This window comes from Lepidochelys kempii, chromosome 25 (assembly GCF_965140285.1).
Source record: "Lepidochelys kempii isolate rLepKem1 chromosome 25, rLepKem1.hap1, whole genome shotgun sequence".
NCBI classification, from domain to species: domain Eukaryota; kingdom Metazoa; phylum Chordata; order Testudines; family Cheloniidae; genus Lepidochelys; species Lepidochelys kempii.
In genome coordinates, this window is record NC_136404.1 from 8,524,901 (window position 1) to 8,544,884 (window position 19,984).

The 19,984-nt window shown below is 44.9% G+C and overlaps 1 protein-coding gene across 1 annotated transcript in view; it reads left to right on the forward strand.

Annotated features, from left to right (window-relative positions):
• SCAMP4 (secretory carrier membrane protein 4) overlaps positions 1-18,104 on the forward strand; it is a 29,489-nt gene extending 11,385 nt beyond the window's left edge. The window contains 5 exon segments of the mRNA XM_073324463.2: positions 1,132-1,260; positions 5,330-5,486; positions 9,722-9,823; positions 11,526-11,691; positions 12,726-18,104. Coding sequence (XP_073180564.2) covers positions 1,132-1,260; positions 5,330-5,486; positions 9,722-9,823; positions 11,526-11,691; positions 12,726-12,902 — 731 coding nt within the window. The 3' untranslated portion in view covers positions 12,903-18,104.
• The last annotated feature ends 1,880 nt before the right edge of the window (positions 18,105-19,984 follow it).

Below are 19,984 nucleotides of genomic sequence, written 5' to 3' on the forward strand. Positions count from 1 at the left end.
TATACATCCCAAAATGCCATTGGCCTTCTTGGCAACAAGGGGACACTGCTGACTCCTATCCAGCTTCTCGTCCACTGTCACCCCTAGGTCCTTTTCCGCAGAACTGCTGCTGAGCCATTTGGTCCTTAGTCTGTAGCTGTGCATTGGGTTCTTCCGTCCTAAGTGCAGGACCCTGCACTTATCCTTATTGAACCTCATCAGATTTCTTTTGGCCCAATCCTCCAATTTGTCTAGGTCCCTCTGTATCCTATCCCTGCCCTCCAGCGTATCTACCACTCCTCCCAGTTTAGTATCATCCGCAAATTTGCTGAGAGTGCAATCCATACCATCCTCCAGATCATTTATGAAGATATTGAACAAAACCGACCCCTATATATAACCTATGTATAACCTATTTGTAGAGGACTGTTCTCCTAAAGTCACCCCTTTCATTGTCATGAAACCATATTGGCTGCAGGCCACAAGGCCTGATTGCTGTAGCCAGAAAGAACTCCACTGGGAATGTAGGCTCTTCTGCAAGCAAACCTCCATTTGTCTCTGCCTGTGGGAGGGGAGAATCCCTGCTTTTCATCTGATTTGTTTGGTCTGGGAAACCAATATCCACCACTGCTTTTGTGCCCTAATGGATTAGATAAAACCCTCTTGCAAGGGCTGCCACCACTAGATGCAGCTAGTGACCTGCTTAGCTGGCCTCTCTCACCCTATCTAAGCTACTGTGCTTGTGAGCTGAGTCTGGAGTCTGTTTCACTGCACCTTTTGTGGTCATTTATGCCAGTGAAACACAACTGAATCAGAATGGTGGTGCTTTTCCCCTGGTTTGCACTGGGGTAAATGACTACACAGGCTACAAAACAACAGAGAATGAGCCCTAAATATCTAGGGTGAAGATAAGTGCTGATATTGGCCCATTTGAGTAAATAAACTGGATACCATGAACTAGGCATCCTCTTCTCTCCTAATGGTGGGCATGTTTTTCAGGATAGTTCCAAGCTTCCACACTCTTCTCTGTGCTTCCTCTGAGTATTTCCATGCTGGGAAAGTGCGGGTGAGGGGGCATGTCATTATGATGATTCATTAATTTAAGAGAATATGTCTGAGTTAGCTAAACTGTGTATGTTTTTGTTTTTGTAGAGAAAGTGAATAACTTCCCTCCGCTCCCCAAGTTTATTCCTCTGAAACCGTGCTTCTACCAGAACTTTGCTGATGAAATTCCCATAGACTATCAGAGTTTGGTGAAGAGAATTTACCATTTATGGATCTGTAAGTGAAATTATGAAATTTTTTGAGAAATTGTACATATTGGGCTCAACAGCTATAAAGAGGTAGATCCCCATGTATTACACATTTTAGAGTTTCACTTCTGTTCACTTATCAAGAACAAAATCTTCCTTCTAGGATGCTGTGGTGCAGTTTGTGCCTGAATTTTAACCTGTTGTCCCATGAAGCTTACTTCAAAAGTAACTAGGGCAGTCAAGCAATTAATCGCACTGTTAATAATAGAATACCATTTATTTAAATATTTTTGGATGTTTTCTACATTTTCAAATGTATTGATTTCAATTACAACACAGAATACAAAGTGTACAGTGCTTACTTTATATTTTTGATTACAAGTATTTGCACTGTAAAAAAAAAAAGAGAGAGAGTATTTTTCAATTCCCCTTTTACAAGTACTGCAGTGCAATCTCTTTATTATGAAAGTTGAACTCTCAAGTGTAGAATTATGTTAAAATTAAAACTGCATTCAAAAATAAAACAATGTAAAAGTTTAGAGCCTGCAAATCCACTCAGTCCTATTTTTTGTTCAGCCAATCGCTCAGACAAACGAGTTTGTTTACATTTGCGGGACATAATGCTGCCCACTACTTGTTTACAATGTCACCTGAATGTGAGAACAGGCTTTCTCATGGCAATGTTGTAGCCTGCATGGCAAGATATTTACGTGCCAAATGCGCTAAAGATTCATATGTCCCTTTATGCTTCAACCACCATTCCAGGGGACATGCGTCCATGCTGATGACGGGTTCTGCTCGATAACCATCCAAAGCAGTGTGGACCGATGCATGTTCATGTTCATTATCTGAGTCAGATGCCACCAGCAGAAGGTTGACTTTCTTTTTTGGTGGCTCGGGTTCTGTAGATTCCCCATCGGAGTGTTGCTCTTTTAAGACTTCTGAAATCATGCTCCACACCCCGTCCCTCTCAGATTTTGTACAGCACTTCAGATTCTTAAACCTTGGGTCCAGTGCTGTAGCTATCTTTAGAAATCTCACAGTGGTACCTTCTTTGTGTCTTTGTGTTTTGTGAAATCTGTAGTGAAAGTGTTTTTAAAATGAACGTGTGCTGGGTCATCATCTGAGACTGCTATAACATGGAATATAAGGCAGAATGTGGGTAAAACCAACCAGGGGACAAAAAATTCTCCCCCCAAGGAGTTCAGTCACAAATTTAATTAACGCATTATTTTTTTTTAACGAGCATCATCAGCATGGAAGCATGTCCTCTGGAATGGTGGCCGAAGCATGAAGGGGCATTCGAATGTTTAGCGTATCTGGCATGTCAAAACCTTGCAATGCCAGCTACAAAAGTGCCATGCGAATACCTGTTCTCACTTTCTGGTGACATTGTAAATAAGGAGGCAGCGGTATCTCCTGTAAATGTAAACAAACTTGTTTGTTTGAGCGATTGGCTGAACAAGTATTAGGACTGAGTGGACTTGTAGGCTCTGAAGTGTCACATTGTTTTGTTTTTGAGTGCAGTTATGTAACAAAAAAAAAAACACTACATTTGTAAGTTGCAATTTCATGACAAAGAGATTTAGTGTGCCACAGATGGTTCGAAACTCAAATTGGCCTGATCAGCCACTCAGGTGTTCACAGAAAACAAACCAATCAGTGATATCATAGTGATCTTCGAACTTGAAGGACGCACAACAACCAACCCCCACCCCGTTTTGGGTCAGGACCCCCACTTTGAGAAACCCTGCTCCTGAAGATGAAAAAAATCCTTTTGCCCTGCCAACCCTTTCCTCCCAAAATACCTGTCATCCCAGCTTCCCTTCTGGTTACAGAAATAACTTTCTCACTGAGGGACACAATACACACTTGATGCTGTGGGTTTTATTCCAAATGTTGTGTGAGAGAGAGAGAGAGGTGTGTGTGTAAACAATAGGATGATCTGTCACTTCATTGTTCTTTTGTTATTCAGAGATGCTGAAAAAAGCTCTAATTTTCTTGCCTGAAGAAACTGCTTGTCTCCTCCAGACTGACTAGTTAAATGTTGCATGCAGTAAAGCTGCCTTTGTGTGTGGATGGGTTGTTTTTTGTTTTTTAAACAAAGCATCCCTCATTCAATTTAGTGGAAAAATGGAAAGGTGCCAGCCATTTAGGCAACTGGGCCACATGTATGTCTGAGCAGACCTGGGCTTTCCTCTGTGCATTTTAGATTTCCATCTGCTGCACGTTTTCTGTTTGGGTCATTCTGGGTTTCTGGGGTGGGTGCGGCATAAAGGTGAGAGAAACAGATCCAAAGAGAAGACAGAAACATTTAAAATAAATACATACTAGAAAGCTGAGGGGTCATTATTTTAATTGGATTTGAACATTTAATAACACATGGTGTAGTGAGATTTGGGGAATCCTGTCCCAGAGCTCCTACTGCTGGAGAACAAATGCCTGTGTAAATCACATTTTGCGTTACAGCTTTATAGGCACCATTGATTTAAAGGGTTTTTATTATTTGCTTGTTTTTATAGCCCACGAGTTATCAAACTAAAAATTCTAGACTCTCCAGTTATTCACTTTAAATAGGATTTAACTTAAAAGTGAGTTTTCCCTTTGCTAAATCTTAAGGCATCTGCAAACCAGGGCATTTAAAGCAAGTCTTTTGTTAAACTTTTACAGTTAACTTATACCACGGAAGTGAAACCTGCATAACTGAGCGAAGGATTTTTTTAATTAAAACTGTTTTTTTGATGATGTTAACTCCCATTTAACTTAAATGCCTGAATAATCAGTTAGAAACTTCTTGTATTAAAGATTCAGCTGTGTATCTTCCCAGTATGATGTGTTGGTACACAATCATTTATTAATTACTCAGTGTCCCCAAAGTCGGTTGGGAGGGGACATATAATTGGCTGAGCTTGCGAGACACTCAACTTGATGGTATAAGGCATCTCTGTTTGGATGGTTAAGCATTGGAATGAATTGCCCAGGGAGGTCTAGATAATACTTAGTCCTGCCATGAGTGCAGGGGACTGGACTAGATGACCTCTCTAGGTCCCTTCCAGTCCTATGATTCTATATAACTTTTTAATGCTCCATCCTATCTGTTCTAAAATTTCTGGGAATTTTCCAGGTATCAATGGGCAGAACTCAATTGATATTGTGGGGGGGAATCAGAAAGCGGGAAGGTGGAAAATGGCATCACACTGAGCTCCTGGCATCAGTTTAGCATAGCCACAGCTTCAAGCCCTCTGTAATTGTCTTTAGATTGAAGAGCCACTTGATGGAAGCTATTAAAACTTTCCAGCATAACACCCTGTCTCATCTCTGCTCATCCTCCCAATAGAGTTAAACATGTTGAAACCTTGAATGATGCATCTCCCAGGCAGGAAGAAGTAAAATAATGTTTGGGGCGGGGGGAGTGGACCTGTGCAGACCCTGGCATTGAGGGATGTGGAATCCTGTTACGGGAGTTGGGGGAAATAGGGACACACAGAGTCCCTTCCATGGAGGGCAATTGGGAGATCCTGGTATAGGAGAATAGGGTGCCCAGAGCCCCTGGCAGGATGGGGGACAGTGGTGTGGGGGAAACCCACCACAGAGCCCTTACTTGGACTCCATGTGCTAGCCAGGGAAGCTACTTGTGCAGGGGGTGTTTTTTCAATGGGATGATTCCACTCCTTTAAAGACCCTTCTGTACCATGCTTGGGGCATAAAGGGACCTTGATGTAACTAAAAATCTGGCAACTCAGTTTTACTTTGTAACAATAGAGGTCCAAATCCTGATCTTCCACTGATCCCTTCACTTGCAGAATTATCCACCCAGTTTTCCTTCCATTAACATATGCTCACAAATGAGTCCCTTGATTTCTCTACTGGTATCTGCCCCATTCCAAAACTGACCCTCCCTAGCAGCAGTTCTTCCAAGTTACAGCAGAAGCCATGCCTTGTGGTCAGCGTGTTGATAACTTCCACCCCAATCACTTCCTTGTGCTAACAATTCCTCCCATAACAAGGTCTCCTTGTATTATAATACAAACCATTTGCTTTTTTTCTGAAGGCAGCAAACAGCACTACTTATGCCCTCTCCTGTTCTCTCTTTATAGTTTACTGCATCACACTAGTGGTGAATCTAATTGGCTGCCTGGCCTGGTGGATTGGTGGTGGTTATGGCGTTAATTTTGGCTTGGCCATCCTTTGGCTTTTTCTCTTCAGCCCCTGCAGTTACATATGCTGGTTCCGGCCTGCATACAAAGGTTTTCGGTAAGTAGACACTCATCTTCTTCCTTTGATCAAAGGGTTTCCTCTGAGAGGTTCGTTCAGTAAATGTTGATCAAGAAGACAGTGCCCGCAAGCTGTTATCTGTCAGGGCAAAGATTAAGGAGAAAGTAAATGGAATATTCAGTTACAACAATATTTGGTTAAGAAAGTTTGGCCAGCTCAGGAGCTTATAGATGAAGCTATAGGGCTTCCCATCTCTGGATGGCTGGTTTGAATCCAGCCCAGGTAGAGAGTGACTCAAAGTTGCTGCTGTCTGTTGGTGGTTTGGTAGCTGCTTGTTTGTATTATGATAGTGGTTAAAGGGATCCGATTGTTCTAATGCTATACAGATATGGACTAAGAGCTAGTCTCTGCCCTAGAGAGCTTACAGTTGAAATAGACAAGATGGACAAAGGGTGGAGGTAGTGGGGAAGGATACAGTCTACAAGCTACGTATGAGCTCGGTGAAGAATACTATGATTAGCGAGAAGTATCCATGCCCACAAAACACCACCCTTGGCACAGAGTGGCCCCTTGTTGGCAGAGAGGTCCAGGCCTGAAAAGGCCACAGAAACTTAGTTTCTCTCTTGTCCCCATGAAGGGTTCCTTCAGAACCGGGCTGATTCACATTGGTGAAGGGGGGCTCGCAACAAGATCTTGCATTGCTGATGACCATGCAGTTTGACCTGTTCTGTGGTCATTGCAGCATTGTTTGGTTTGGCACTTTCACAAGCATGAAATCCATATTTTAAAAATTTAAAATTGTTAATATATTGTGATTATTAAATATCCCTGGGGTTACCTAAGCATTCACATCACTAATGGTATGGGAGACATTCTTCAAAAAGCTTGTTTGAGATTTTTGGTTTCTCAGTTCTTTATGGGAAAACTGTATAAAAACAGCTTGCTAAGAACTGTTCTGTTTTTTGTCTCTAGGCACAGCATGTAGTTACGCATATTGGGAGGGGGTATTTAAATAAAAGCAGCATACAAAGACCAGGTCTCTTCTCAAACTGCACAAATCTATTTAAAATCCTACTTTTTTTTTTTTAAATTAATAATCATTTGCATGTCTCTAGTGCCTGCTGGGAATTGCAAAGAACTTTGCAATCATTAGTGTATTGAGACTCGCATCTCTTTGAGGGACTTGTGTTTAATCTCCATTTTGCATAGGGAAACTGAGGCGTGGAGAGGGGAAGTTATTTTCCCAAGGTCCTGCAGCAAGTCACTAGCAGAGCTGACAGGAGTCTGTCATTCCAGTTTCCTAGAAACCTTCTCTCCCTTCCTTCATGACCAGTGTGTTTTTTTTTTTTTTAAATTGGTTAATCATCAAATTCTATGGTAAGAAGTTAATTTAGAAAAAAGCATAAGCAGCTGACAGGAATAGAAGCAGACAGACTAAGGCCCTGATTCTAGAAAGCACTCAAGTATATGCTAAATTTTAAGCGTGTGCCGGTGGGACTTACGCAAGTGCTTAACTCTAAGCATGTGCTCAAATGCTTTCCTGAATCTGCATCTAAATGCTCACCTCAAATACTAACAAAATGTGTGCTAATGTACTGGAGATGATTAAAACCATAGCAACTAAATTAATTACGTTATAGAATTCAAAGGAAATAACTTCTAAAAGGATATGAAAAGCAAAGCAATTGAATCATCTGAAATTCTTAAAGGAAGTGAAAAATGAAATCTGAGAAGTGTTACTCTATTGGGCTGTGGGTTTTTTGTTTTTTTTCCCTTCCCCTTTCCTAATTCAGAAGTCCCTGGGGTTTCCAAGTCACTAGCGGAACTCTGTTCAAAGAGCACTTTCTATTCCAAAGTCTGGGGAAAATTACTCCTCCACAATGCTTTCCTCTTGGCTTTGTGGACTAAGATTCTAATTATTTCTTTAATGCTGTTTGTATGTGTTTGTGCAACTGAATGCTGAAAGGCCCTTGTGATTATCCTGTGTAAATACTTCTCTATAAAATCAATACCCAAGGGACAGGCCAGCAAGTCACAGAGCAGTTAGTTTGGAGGAGACTTTAAAGAAAATAGCGGTGTAATCGGGGAAATCTTTTTATGAGAAAGGAATATTGTAGCCAGATTCATTACAGCCAGTCTCTCTTCTAGAGAGTCAGGTTAGACCCACTTGCTAGGCTTATTCCTAGATGTTACAGCCATGGTAGATATTGGGATAGCATACTCCATGGATGTTTTTGTGAAACATTCACCATATGTCCACGTCCAAAGTTAAATTAGGTGCAGAGCCTTGGCATGAGAGCAGAGATGTGGCAAATTTCCAGCAGAAAGGTGGATCAGAATTCACCTTTTCCACATGTTCTAGCTCAGTGGTATTCAACCTTTTTTCATTTGCGGATCCCTAAACCAATTTCAAATGGAGGTGTAGACCCCTTTGGAAATCATATAGTCTGCAGATCCCCAGGGGTCCTCAGACCACAGGCTGAAAACCACTGCTCTAGCTGATTCCCATACACCCCTTCAAATTGAGATTTCTTCACTATTGCCAGGTCATTGTCATGAGAGTCCATTTAAAGGTCCTGCCTGGAAAGTTGTTCTTTCACTGTGATTTGGTTTCAGTACTGAGACAAATAGAATTACCTTAACCATGGACTATCACCGTAAATGTGCGATGCTCAGATCCAGTATTCAAAAGGAGAATGCCTTGATGGTAGCATTTTGCTATTCTGTAGCATTGTCCAACCCAGGATGTCCAGTCTCTTTCACAACCACCTGTGAGGCAACAATACTATTGGACACAGAGGCCACATCTTCTATTGACCTGCCTTTTGTGGAGGTATTCATGCAACTTTACACTCACTTTGCACTGGTGTAAATGACTGCATAAGGTGTAGGGCAAGAGAGAATCAAGTCCTGAGGGTTTCCAACTTGCCCAAGGTCAGCCCCGTTCATTTGCTCTCGTCATTAAGTACCAGATTTACAACAGTATTTAGGTGCTTAAATGTGCAGATAGGCACCTAAGAGGAATTACATACTCAAGGGGAGTTAAGAACCTAACTCATTTAGTTGACTTTCAGTGCGAGTTAGGTACCTATCATGCTTAGGCACCTGGGGGATTTTAAAAAGCTCCTCTGTGCATCTTTAGGTGCCTAAATACCTTTGTACATCTGGCCTAGAACACACCACCTCCCTGTTTCTGTGGTTCAATGGATTTGATGTCAATAATTTGCTCTATTAGATGTCATCAGGTATGAGTGGGTCCAGAGCTGAACTTCCATTTAAACTAGCAGTATTCCTTGCCAAAGAACGGCTGACTAATATGGGGGGTGGTAGATGAAGACACTGCCTCTGATGGTACCATCTGTGCTACTGTTGCTGGATGGTACGGCTAGGGCTCTGGTAGAGCTATGCTGACCCCCGGTACATCTTGTGATGGAGAGGCCATTGAGCACACCTAGTTTTGGTAGCCACCATGCGTACCTGGACCACAAACATAAACTCTGCTGACCTCGTTCAGTAGTTTGGCACCTGCCTGACCTATCCAGCCAAAAGACAGAGGTGCTGTGGAGTTACAAAAAGCAGCGTTGCCTCTGAACACAACTGCTTTCCCCAGGCAGTGTTCCACCCAGCTCATGAGGCTCAAATGCACTCTGTACATGGCTGTCAGAGCTGTTTTTCTTCCTAATCCATCCCAGAGCTGGGTTATCAGTGGCCCACTTCCTTAACCACAGGTGTGTAAACTGATGACAAACAGCCACTGGGATATTCCCAGCTAGGATTCTTGTTCTCGATAATTGCATGTAATGCACATACAGGATCTCTCTGGCTGCCAGCACTTGTACCCATGTGTTCCCATGGCTTTGTGCCTGCTCACAAATGGATGGGTTGCATTATGAAAAGCACAGGTGTCAAACTGCATTGGGTCTAGACATGCAGTCAGGATAACGCAGCAGGTGCTTTCTCTTCTGCAAGAGACTGCTGAGGTATTGGTGGGAAACATGCCTCTCTGAAGGTGGTCATACATCTAATTAGTTTTAGATCAATTTCAGGAGCTAGGTTTATTGAGGGAGATTAAGTCCTGATGATGCAGAGACCTGTGTGTTTCCAGCACTCGAGAAAGGGGGGTGGGGAATATTCGTCTTCAAGGTACAAAACTGAGTGGGGATCCATTGCTTCATGATAAAGTGTGTATGCAGGGAGTGGGGACACAGTAACATGGTATAGTACAAGGTGATAAACCCCATGCATTCTCCCTAATATCCTCTCTCATTTCACAGGTCTGACAGCTCTTTTAATTTTATGGCTTTTTTCTTCATCTTTGGTGCCCAGTTTATTCTGACTGTCATACAAGCAATCGGTTTCTCCGGCTGGGGTGCATGGTAAGCAGGATGCTCCCATTGTCTTTGAATGGAGCACTCAGTCCATGTCTTCTCTCCATCTAGCTGCAGAGATTTTTGTCCCATAGGCTGAATCTATGTTCCACATTTCCACTCATTAAATGCTGATGTTTGGGGGTGGGGAAGAGTTGGGGGAGATGATAGGGGAAGGGGTTTGATGAAGAAAGGGTCCTGGTTAGAGTGAGGGCATGGTCTCAGCTCCTCACCTCACTAAGGTAATGACAGAATATGTTACATGATTTGAGCCAGCATAGGATTTTCATCCGGTCTGTTCTTTCAGGGCTACGTGTTTTCCCCCACCCTAATAAATAGGACTGTGAAATCTGGTCTTTTGTATGCTTTTTACCCTACACTATACAGATTTCACGGGGGAGACGAGCGTTTCTCAAATTGGGGGTCCTGACCCAAAAGGGAGTTGCATGGGAGTCGCAAGGTTATTAGAGGGGCGGGGGGGAGAGGGGTCACAATATTGACATCCTTACTTCTGCACTGCCTTCGGAGCTGGGTGGCTGCAGGACGGCAGCTGTTGGCTGGGCACCCAGGTCTCAAGGCAGCACCCTGCCAGCAGCAGCGCAGAAGTCAGGGTGGCAAGACCATACCAGGCCACCCTTACTTCTAAGCTGCTGCTGGCAGCAAACTGCCTTCAGAGCTGGGCTCCCAACCAGCAGCTGCTGCTCTCCAGCCGCCCAGCTCTGAAGGAAGTTCCACCGCCGGCAGCAGCCCAGAAGTAAGGGTAGCAGAACTGCAGCCCCCCCTACAATAACCTTGTGACCCCCACAACTCCTTTTTGGGTCAGGACCCCAACAATTACACCACTGTGAAATTTCAGATTTAAATAGCTGAAATTGTTAAATTTATTATTTTTTTAAGTCCTATGACCGTGAAATTTGACCAAAATGGACCGTGAATTTGGTAGGGCCCTACCAATAAATAACCATTTCTCCCTCCATATGACCACACCATTGCCGCGGAGAAGCCACCTGTGAGTTTGCAGCAAGGTTCCAACCCAGCTTCTTGGGCGTGAGAGTGAGGAGATCAAGACATCTTATCCTTTCTTCCCATCTTCCCCGTGCACATAAATTTCACTTCATCTCCAGTCTACAAAGCTAGAGTCCCAACGTTCATCCTTAAATAATAATTGGAGGGTATGTTCTTGACCTTCCCTGTTTAAGTCACAGAAGGTTGATAATTTAACCTGCCATCTTTAGAGCCTGGATGCAAATCCTGGATGCAAATCCTGCTGAAGCTAGAATAACGGGGGGAAAGTGCTACGCAGAGTGCTGTGTTTAAACGCTGCTCCTCAGGGTGCCCATGAGGCACAGTGTGAAGACCTGTGGGAAATGGAGACTCAGCGCTAGGTCAAGGACTCTCAGGTTCCTGGTTCTTAACCCCAGCTTTATTCCACTAGCCCCCATACTGCCTCTGCACAAGTGAAAATAAATTTGGTTCCCTGATGGATGTTTGTTTACCTCCTAAATCCTCACCATTCAACTGGCTTCCAGGCCCCTAGAGAAATTCACCTAGCAGGGGATGTTGCAGGTTAGGACTTGAGGTGCCTTGACAGAGATGTGCTGGGGGGGGGGGGGGGGGTGCCTACCTGTACTGCAGCTGGTTCTTGCCCTAGTTCGTTTGTTTTTTCCATGCATATCTTGGAACTTTACAACTCCCTTGCAAATATTTTCAGGTTGGCGGTCACAACAAACGACCGTCTCTGTATTTCGCTTTCTTCCAGCGGATGGTTGGCAGCCACTACTTTTTTCAGTACCAGTGTTGCCGCAGCTGTGTTCATGCTGTTCCCAGCCATACTGTTTACGGTTTCGGCAGTTGCGATGTCCTTCTATCTCCTAAGGGTAAGTGCCTCAGTTGCCTTTCTGACATGAAGTATCTGTCAGTTCTGTGCATCAAAGCAAAGTGAATCATCAGCTCGGTGGTCGCTGTAACCACTCGCATCCTATAAAGTTGAGAGTATAAACCGTGAGGGGGTTGTCCCCCTGCCAAGCCTGATCCCCCTCCAAGGCACATCTAGATGAAAGGTTGAGTGCGCAATTGAGGGTTCCCTCCATGCAATGCAACCGTGTCCCTCCCAGCATGACTCCATGGACAACCATTGATTCGGAGAATTAAGCCTGTTGAGACCCACACAATGACAGATGGGGGTGGTGAGAGGGAGATTCATGGGAGGATCTTTCTCCTTAAAGTGGTCTGCAAAAAGAAAAAGCTGGAGAGCCACTGTCCTAGGGAATACAACAGGAGACACTTCACCATAGTATTTCTGTTGCACTTCATCTGTCACGCAAGGTGATGCCAAAGCTGACCAGTCCAGCAAAGTGTTCTCTACCCCAAAGCAGCTGCCATCAGGACAGTTAACCTCTGGAATGTGAGAGCATACTGCCTTCTTTGAGATCACACGTTGGTTGGCATCTGTGTGGTAGGGTGGCTGAAGAAAGTCACTCCTCCTCCTGCACCTCTATACACCCAGCTATATAGTTCTCCTATCTTGTACCCAAGCTTTGCCAGTCTGGGATGCAGCAATTTCAGTAATAGTGAATTACAGGTAAACTGACCTAGTTTGGATGAATTGCTTCTAACATCATTACTGTGCAATTCCCCAACCTGAGTTCGTCATAATGCTGCAGTGGGTTAAAAGACTCTATGTAGATCTTATCTAGCTGCTTCTCTGTTGCCATCTGCTGCGCTGTTCTGTTTATAGCGCCCTTGTTCCTTTGGAATGTGGACACTTGAACAGAGATGTTACCAGATACATGGGACAGCACTAGGAAGTGTCTAGTGTATTAGGCATTAACAAAGTGACCATAGCTCTTGTTGGAAAGGGAACTAGATACTTGCTGCTGATTCTTCCCTTGCTCTCTTGATTACCTATTAGGTACATAAAATTTACCGAGGGGCTGGCGGAAGCTTTCAGAAAGCCCAGGATGAATGGAACAGCGGCTCATGGAGGGACCCCCCGAGCAGGGAAGCTCAGTACAATAACTTTTCTGGAAACAGTCTGCCACAGTATCCCACGGTGCCCAACTATCCCACGGGAAATCAGTGGCCTTAAGCAGCAACAGCTGTCAAACTGCCTGGATTATCTTTTTTTGGTCTCATCATTATTATTTTTATTATTTGAAAATATCACTTGTTTTTTTTCCCATCATCTTTGGGGTTTTTTAATTCCCTCCTCCCCCATGACTGCAGAAAATCTGTGCACTCGGCGTGTACTGCCTCCAGGGATTTGCCCATCTCTGTTGGAATGTTTTATTTTGTGCACAGATGCCAGTATTTGCCTTGCTGCAGACCGAGGAACTATTCGCTGCCCTTGCTTGGGGGAATCCTCCAATGATCAGTACATGGAAAAGGCTGATTTTCCCTCTGCAAAGAACACTTTAAGATGCTCTTTCCCCTTCCCTCTTCATTCATATCAGATGCACAGTACACCACAGCCATCTTCCTGTTACTGAGCAGGGGACGCAATTGGAAATGGGCATCAACGGGTATCTCCTGATGAGTTTTCTAGAATTTCTGTTTCTCGAAGGGAAATGTCTCATCTATTTTATTTTGTTCCTTGTAAGATTGAAATTGGTGGCCAGGGCTCCCTTTTTGTTCATAAAGCCCTTGAAGGTCTAAACCTTCTCTTGAGTTCTCTGTAGTGAGAAAATGCTTTAGATAACTGCTCACAGTGAGGGATTGCTGGGGACATTGCATCTGATTAGCAGAACCTCCACTCAGCTGGTGAGGTATTATACTGTTACAATTCGTCATATCCCCCCCCCCCCCCCCCCAAAAAAAAAAAGTTTTTTCTTATGATAGGATCTACATGCTTTGAAAGTACCACTTCATCTCACTTGTCTATAACCCTTGCTTGCTAATGGCCTGATTGAAAGCCCAGTGGAATCACTGACTTCAGTGGGCTTTGGCTCAGACTGCATCAGTTATATTCACTCTTATGCAGACAGCCAACACAGGACCTAGGCATCACTTAAGTCCCGCTTACGCAGTGTCTAGATTTTGTGCTGGCCCCACGTATCCTCTCCCTCCTGATTGAATCTCACCCCATTGACAAACCCTAAAAATGTAAATAATCTTCCAGCTACAGTTCTGTAGCCAGGTGGTAGATAACTGTAAATCTGAGTACCAAGAATGACTTGTACATGAATGAACACTAAGAATAATTTGGGAGTAACTCCGTTAAAATGGATGGATTAATCCCTGATTTATTCTGACATAGGTTAGATCCGAATCTGATCAAGTTTCTTATGCTTGTGAATTGTTCTACTCCAATATGTCACCCGTTATACTACAAAATGCTTAACAGTCTTGTGAACGATCCTTTATTTAGTCATGCAGGACCACTCCCCTGATATACAGCCAGCTGTACAGCTCTTCTCTCTACTTCAGCATGCAGGCAGAGAGAGGCGGTATTGTCTTTCCCTAAGAAGTTGGTTGAGGGGAAGAGAGAGGTTCTGTTGAGAGGGTCTTTTCTTGCTGAGAACTAGGCTTTGTCTACACTACAAATGCTTTCTAGTATAGCTGTAACAACCAGAGCACCCAAGTATAGACGTAGCATATGACAGAAGTTTTGTAGTTGGCCAGTAACACCACCTCACTGAATGACATTAGCTATATCGACAGAAGGAAGCACTGTTATGCCTGCTGAGCTGCGTCTGTATTGGGCGGGGGTTTGCTGACATAGCTATGTTGGCTAGGGGGGATGTTGATTTGTTTTTTGTTTCACACCTCCATCAGCTTAGCTATGCTGGCAAAACTTTGTAGTGTAGACCTGGCCATAGTATGTGTCAGTGCTGACTTCACATCCTTTTATCGATTTCTCATGTCACAAGTACTGGAATCTGTAGACAGAGCAGTCTAATTCCTTTCCATTTTGTACTATGTCAGCCCACGCAGTACAAGCTACAGTTTCTCATTTCTCCTTAAAAAATCTGCTACTCAATGTTGAGATTTTTCCAATCAGCCTGTGAGATTTGGATGCCCGATTTCCGTTAATTTTTATGAGAGCTGAGCCTTCAAAACCCTTCAGCAGCTTTGAAAGTCTCTGCTAAAGATCCTGTGAGGTGCTAAAAGCCTTCAACTTCAGAAAGACATGAAGGAGGTTTGTTGTTTGTTCAGACTGCACTCTAGTGCTGGATTCTGCTCTGTCGTGTTGATGTGAATCCAGAGTAACTCCATAGCTAACAGTGGAGTTATGCCAAATTTACACTGAGTAACTGGAAACAGAATCTGCTCCTGAAAGGCTTTGAAAAGGTCTCCAAGCTGGATGGAATCCATTTGCAAATGATCTTTTGAAAATGGTCTCAATATACAAGTGCCTTATTCAATAATAAATTAGCTCCTAGGGGAGAGTTCTCCTTCCCCCAGTGCCCCATTCCCCATTTTGTTTAGTCTTAATTTTTTCCCTATATTGTATATATTGTGAATATTAAGTAAGTGAAATGCATTACCATGGGATTTGTGTGACATCTTTATCAGATGGACCAAAGCAACTAATTAACACTGGAGGCCAAAGCCTCCTTGAACTTCAGTTTAAAAGCAACATTTCCCATTGCTGCAAAGCCAGCCCTTTGCTGGGCCTCTCAAATATCTTTCTAACACATTCCTAACGCAGTGGGGTGTGTGTGTGTGTGTGATTTGCTCATAAACACAAGGACAGATGCTTGGAGCTTTGCTAACAGAATACGGTCCAATCATGTTACCGAACTTTTAGTTGCCTTCATCTTGCGTAATGTGTTGTGTGGATTTTCTTTGCATGCTTGCCATCGAAAGGGTGGTGAAAGAGAACTGCCTGTCATTTAACTCCCTGGAAATACGAACATGCTGCCCAGGGGATGGGTCAAAATTCCCAGTGCTTGGATCCTGTTAACGGAAACTGGAGTCCTGCCTGTAATTTGCCACATCGGGAAGCCTAAACATAGCGTGTCTGCCTAACCTCATCCTTGGAGGTGTGGGTATCTTCTGCTCCTCTTGGCCATTCTTTTCAATATGGGGTGACTGCAGGTGAGTCGTAATTCCAGAAAGTTGACTCAATGTGCTGCCAGAACTGTTGTGGCTTATTTTTGGAATCATAGCTATATTTTTATAAATGTAATGTTTACATTAGATTTCTAAGGAACTACCAATGTTTTGGAGAATTGTTAACCTGGACTTAGCCAACTTTTAATTTTTGTTCTGCATCATGTTATGTGGGGTGCTTTGTGTCGTCTGTGGGGTTCTTTGTTGTTTTCCTTGCAGGGGTCAAATAAATCCTCATTCTATGCTCAATGAGAAGAGCCTGGCTACCTTGGAGGTGTGTGTGTAGTCATGAGGGTTGGAAGAAAATAGCAAGATCTAGTTATCCCAGTTAAGTATTTTCCTCTTAGAAAACTCCAAAGCTTCTGGGAAATGGGGGTTTTGGACAAGTAAAGGAACAGTGCATTGTGGGTGAAATTCACCCCTTTGCTGGGAGCTAGTGCAAGGCATATTCACTATTTAATTTATCCTCTTTTAGCGCTTTTCAACTCTAGATCTGAGCAAAGTCCATTACAAAGGAGGTATTGTTATCCCCATTGTGCAGATGGGGAAACTGGGCAAGCCACTTCTCTCTGTACCTGGATCACCCAGAAGGCCGGTGGCATAGCTAGGAATAGAACCAAGATCTCCTGAGCCCCAGTCCAGTGCTCTATCCACTGGATAGCACTGCCTTTCCTATGTAGCACCTAGGATTCAAGTTGGTCCTCTGCACGTAGATGAATTTTACCTGGTATGAGTTATGGCTGGGGGTGGCGGGGGGGGGGATTGATAAGCCTTGGGTTAAACAGGCTCATGCTGTATGCTGAATTCAGTCAAGTTTCCCTACACACACCTCTTAACGTTATCCTGAAATGAATGGCGCCTCCTCAAGATTGCTTAACTTTTAGCCATTTCACTCAGAGCCAGAAAAGCACTTAGCAGAGCAGATGAAAGTGGATGTCTTCTGTCAACGGTGCAGACCCATTTGGTGTGTTCACCTAGGCCTACATTTTGGCCTCAGGAGGTCAGGGACAGCTTTGCAATTCCAGTTGACTTAGTGGAAGCAGGATTTGGCCCCAGGGTGAAATTCACTGTAGTCTGGGGGACTCGCACAAGGCCCTAGGCACCATTTAAGCAGGGTGTAAATAGCATGCAGGGCCTTGTGCTGACTACCTGCATGGGGGTGTTGGGGATATCACTCCTAAGGCACTTCTCTGCACTGTTAGCAATTTGTTAATGGTAGTAAATGGCAGCTGCTTCATATGGTGGTTTGCTGCTGTGAGGTGGACTTTCATCCCCAGGTCTCGGTTCAATGCACAGGGATAAACTCTCCTCTCAGGCATCCATCTTGCAAGTCCTTGCGTGGAACACAAGTGTCACAAGGGCGCCGCTCCCCAAGCCAAGCGTAGATCGTCATAGTACTTTGCAATGAGTGGTGTTGCGGCAGGCACCGCTGTGCACTCACTCCCTAGTACACAAGAGCAGAGGGTCGCGTGTGGGCAGAAGATGGCAGTGTCTTGAGATGCAGGCATGACCATGGCCTTCATTGTGCTACTGAGGAACTCAGATGCTCCCTCTTCAGGTCTCTTTCCAGCTGGGGCAGGTGTGACTTGGTACCTACCCAGTCATGCTCCTGTTATTTGTGTGCAGTTATGCCTAGGACTTCTAGGCATGGGCCAGGACCCCACTGTGCTAGGTGGTGTACAAACGGAGAACTAAAAGTCCCTGCCCCAAGGAGCTTGCCTGTGGGATCAGGATTCCCAACTAACTCTCCCTCTCAGCAGTGGTTACATTACACTCATGCCCCTACAGCTGGGGAAGATCAAGCCCTCTCTGTGTGGGCCTGGCCCATGTGAAAATGTGTACCTGCTTGTTTGCCTCGCTGCTGCCACATTCCCAATGCCTGTGTGCATCTTCCTTGAGCCCAGAACGTGAATGCTTTGTAACAGAAAGATTAAACTTGGCTGAGCAGTTTGCTTTTCCCTCTGCTTTTAAATTGGTGGATTTTGTATTCTCTGCTTATGAACTAGCCCTACTTAGTTCTCCCCACCCCGCGATGAGTGGAGGGTTAGCAGATGTATGTTTTCTGACAGTAATACAGTAGCTTTTATAACTAGCTTACTAATGCTATGCTGGATGTAGAGCATGAATTGTATTGATCTCTCCACTACGTGTCTGTGTGCTGCCCTTTCACGCCACTGTATTTGATGCTGAATTACAGCATGCTGGAGCATTCTAGTGAAATAAAAGTCAAACTGTGTTGCTTTTCCTGTCTTCAACTCTAATGAGCAGTCTAAGCTCTCGAGCCAAGTGTCTGAAAGGGGTGGGTGTCTTGTGGTATTGGCTCAGAGCACTGGCCCATCTCCTCTAGTGCCGTGGGCGGGGGCCGGATCTGCACAGAAGGAGCTTGCAGGAACTCCTGCTGAAGACAGTGGACATTCTGGCTGGGATGGGAGGTGCTTGCAGTAGTATTCTGGGGTGTCATGATACTCAAAGGAACTGGGAGCAGGGAGAGGGCTGGTTGTGCAGTACTGTACAGGGACAGAGGGACATCCTTTCCACACCCTGCAGCAATCTGCTTATGCCCTGTGGGATGAGATTTGATTACTCAGCATGCATATCTATAATAATAAATTAAACAGGGACTGGGCTTGCTTGGCTACAGAAATGGCTGCAGAAACTATCTCCTGGGGCAGAATGAACAAAGCCCTGTGGAAAACAGGAGTCCCCTATTCAAGCAGGCCAGGCTGAGACATCAGAGTGCAGTCTCCCCTGCAGACCTACCTCGCTGGCTTCTGCTTAGACATCCCCTGGCCCTGTCACATGTTGCATTTGCTTCCAAGAACTGGGGAGGAGAACAGAAGGAGCAGCATCTGTCCCACTTTGGAGAGATGCTGCTGAAGAGCAGAGGAGATTCGATATGAGAATAAACCTATCACCCTCCTCCCAAGACCCTGGAGCCAGGGAAGGGAGCAGAGTCAGCTACATGCCCCTACCTCTATGAAAAAACTCTGCCCTGGATATGTGCCCTGCACCCTAGGCTACCCGAACAACTGGGACTGGCCACCCTTGTATCACGTGTGGTGGAGTGGGTCAGGCTACCACTCACACTCAAGAGAGTCCACAGCATGAGAGAGTGGTGGCCTTATCTGGCAGGTGCTCTGGTGGAAGCAGGGGGAGGAATCTGTCAGCTGAAGCCCATGGGTGAAGGCCCAGGGGTGGGCACCTGCTAAAAGTGGGGAAGGCTGGCTTGGTGGAGGCCTGAGCCGGGGAATTAGGCTGTCCGGGTTCAGCTAAAAATTGGGTAGATGTTCCCACCCACCAGGCAACCCCAATGGGCCTCCCCTAATTTGTGGGTGAGAGAGGCGTTCACACAGTGTCTCAGGCTGGCCTTTCCCCTGTTGATCTCTGGAGCAGGTGATGATTAGGGGTGTGTCCACATGGCAGTTAAAAGCCACAGCTAGGCTGTATCAGCTGACAAGCTCAGGGGCTGTTTAACTGGTGTAGACCATTCAGGCTCAGGCTGGAGCCCATTCTATGGGTCTTCGCTGCAGTTAAACAGCCCTGTAGCCCAAGTCCCCAGTCAGCTGACACAGGCCAGGGGCAGGTGTTTAACTGCAGTGTAGACATACCCTACACATCTGCTCCTGCAGCCCTTATGCAGGCAAGACTCATGTCAGTGGGAGTGTTGGCTGTCTGAGGACTGCAGGCTTGCAGTGTCAAGAAACACAAGAATGAGTTTGGCCTCTCAGCCCGGTCCCTGCTAGACAGTTGTCCCCAGCTGGAAACCATAACCAGGTCTGAGGTGATTTAAGGCTTGTGGCAAATTCTGCTCAAGACAAGTCCAGGGAGCAGAGAAACAGGTACTATTGCAAGTGGCAAGGGAAGTGCCGTGGCAGAGCTGTTGGCCAGTTCCATCAGTTTAAGAAGGTCTATATACTTGTAACTGTCATTTGGAGCCTTAAAGCTCCATTTTGAGACTACGTATTTGGGCAAATTTGTACTAAAGGGGGCATGACCCAGCAGGCATATCACTGGGCTGGGGCACAGGACCTCTGGGTTCTATTTCTGGCCCTGCTACAGATCTGCTGAGGGCCCCCGTGCAAGTCCCTTCCCCTCTCTAGACCTCAGTTCTGCCAA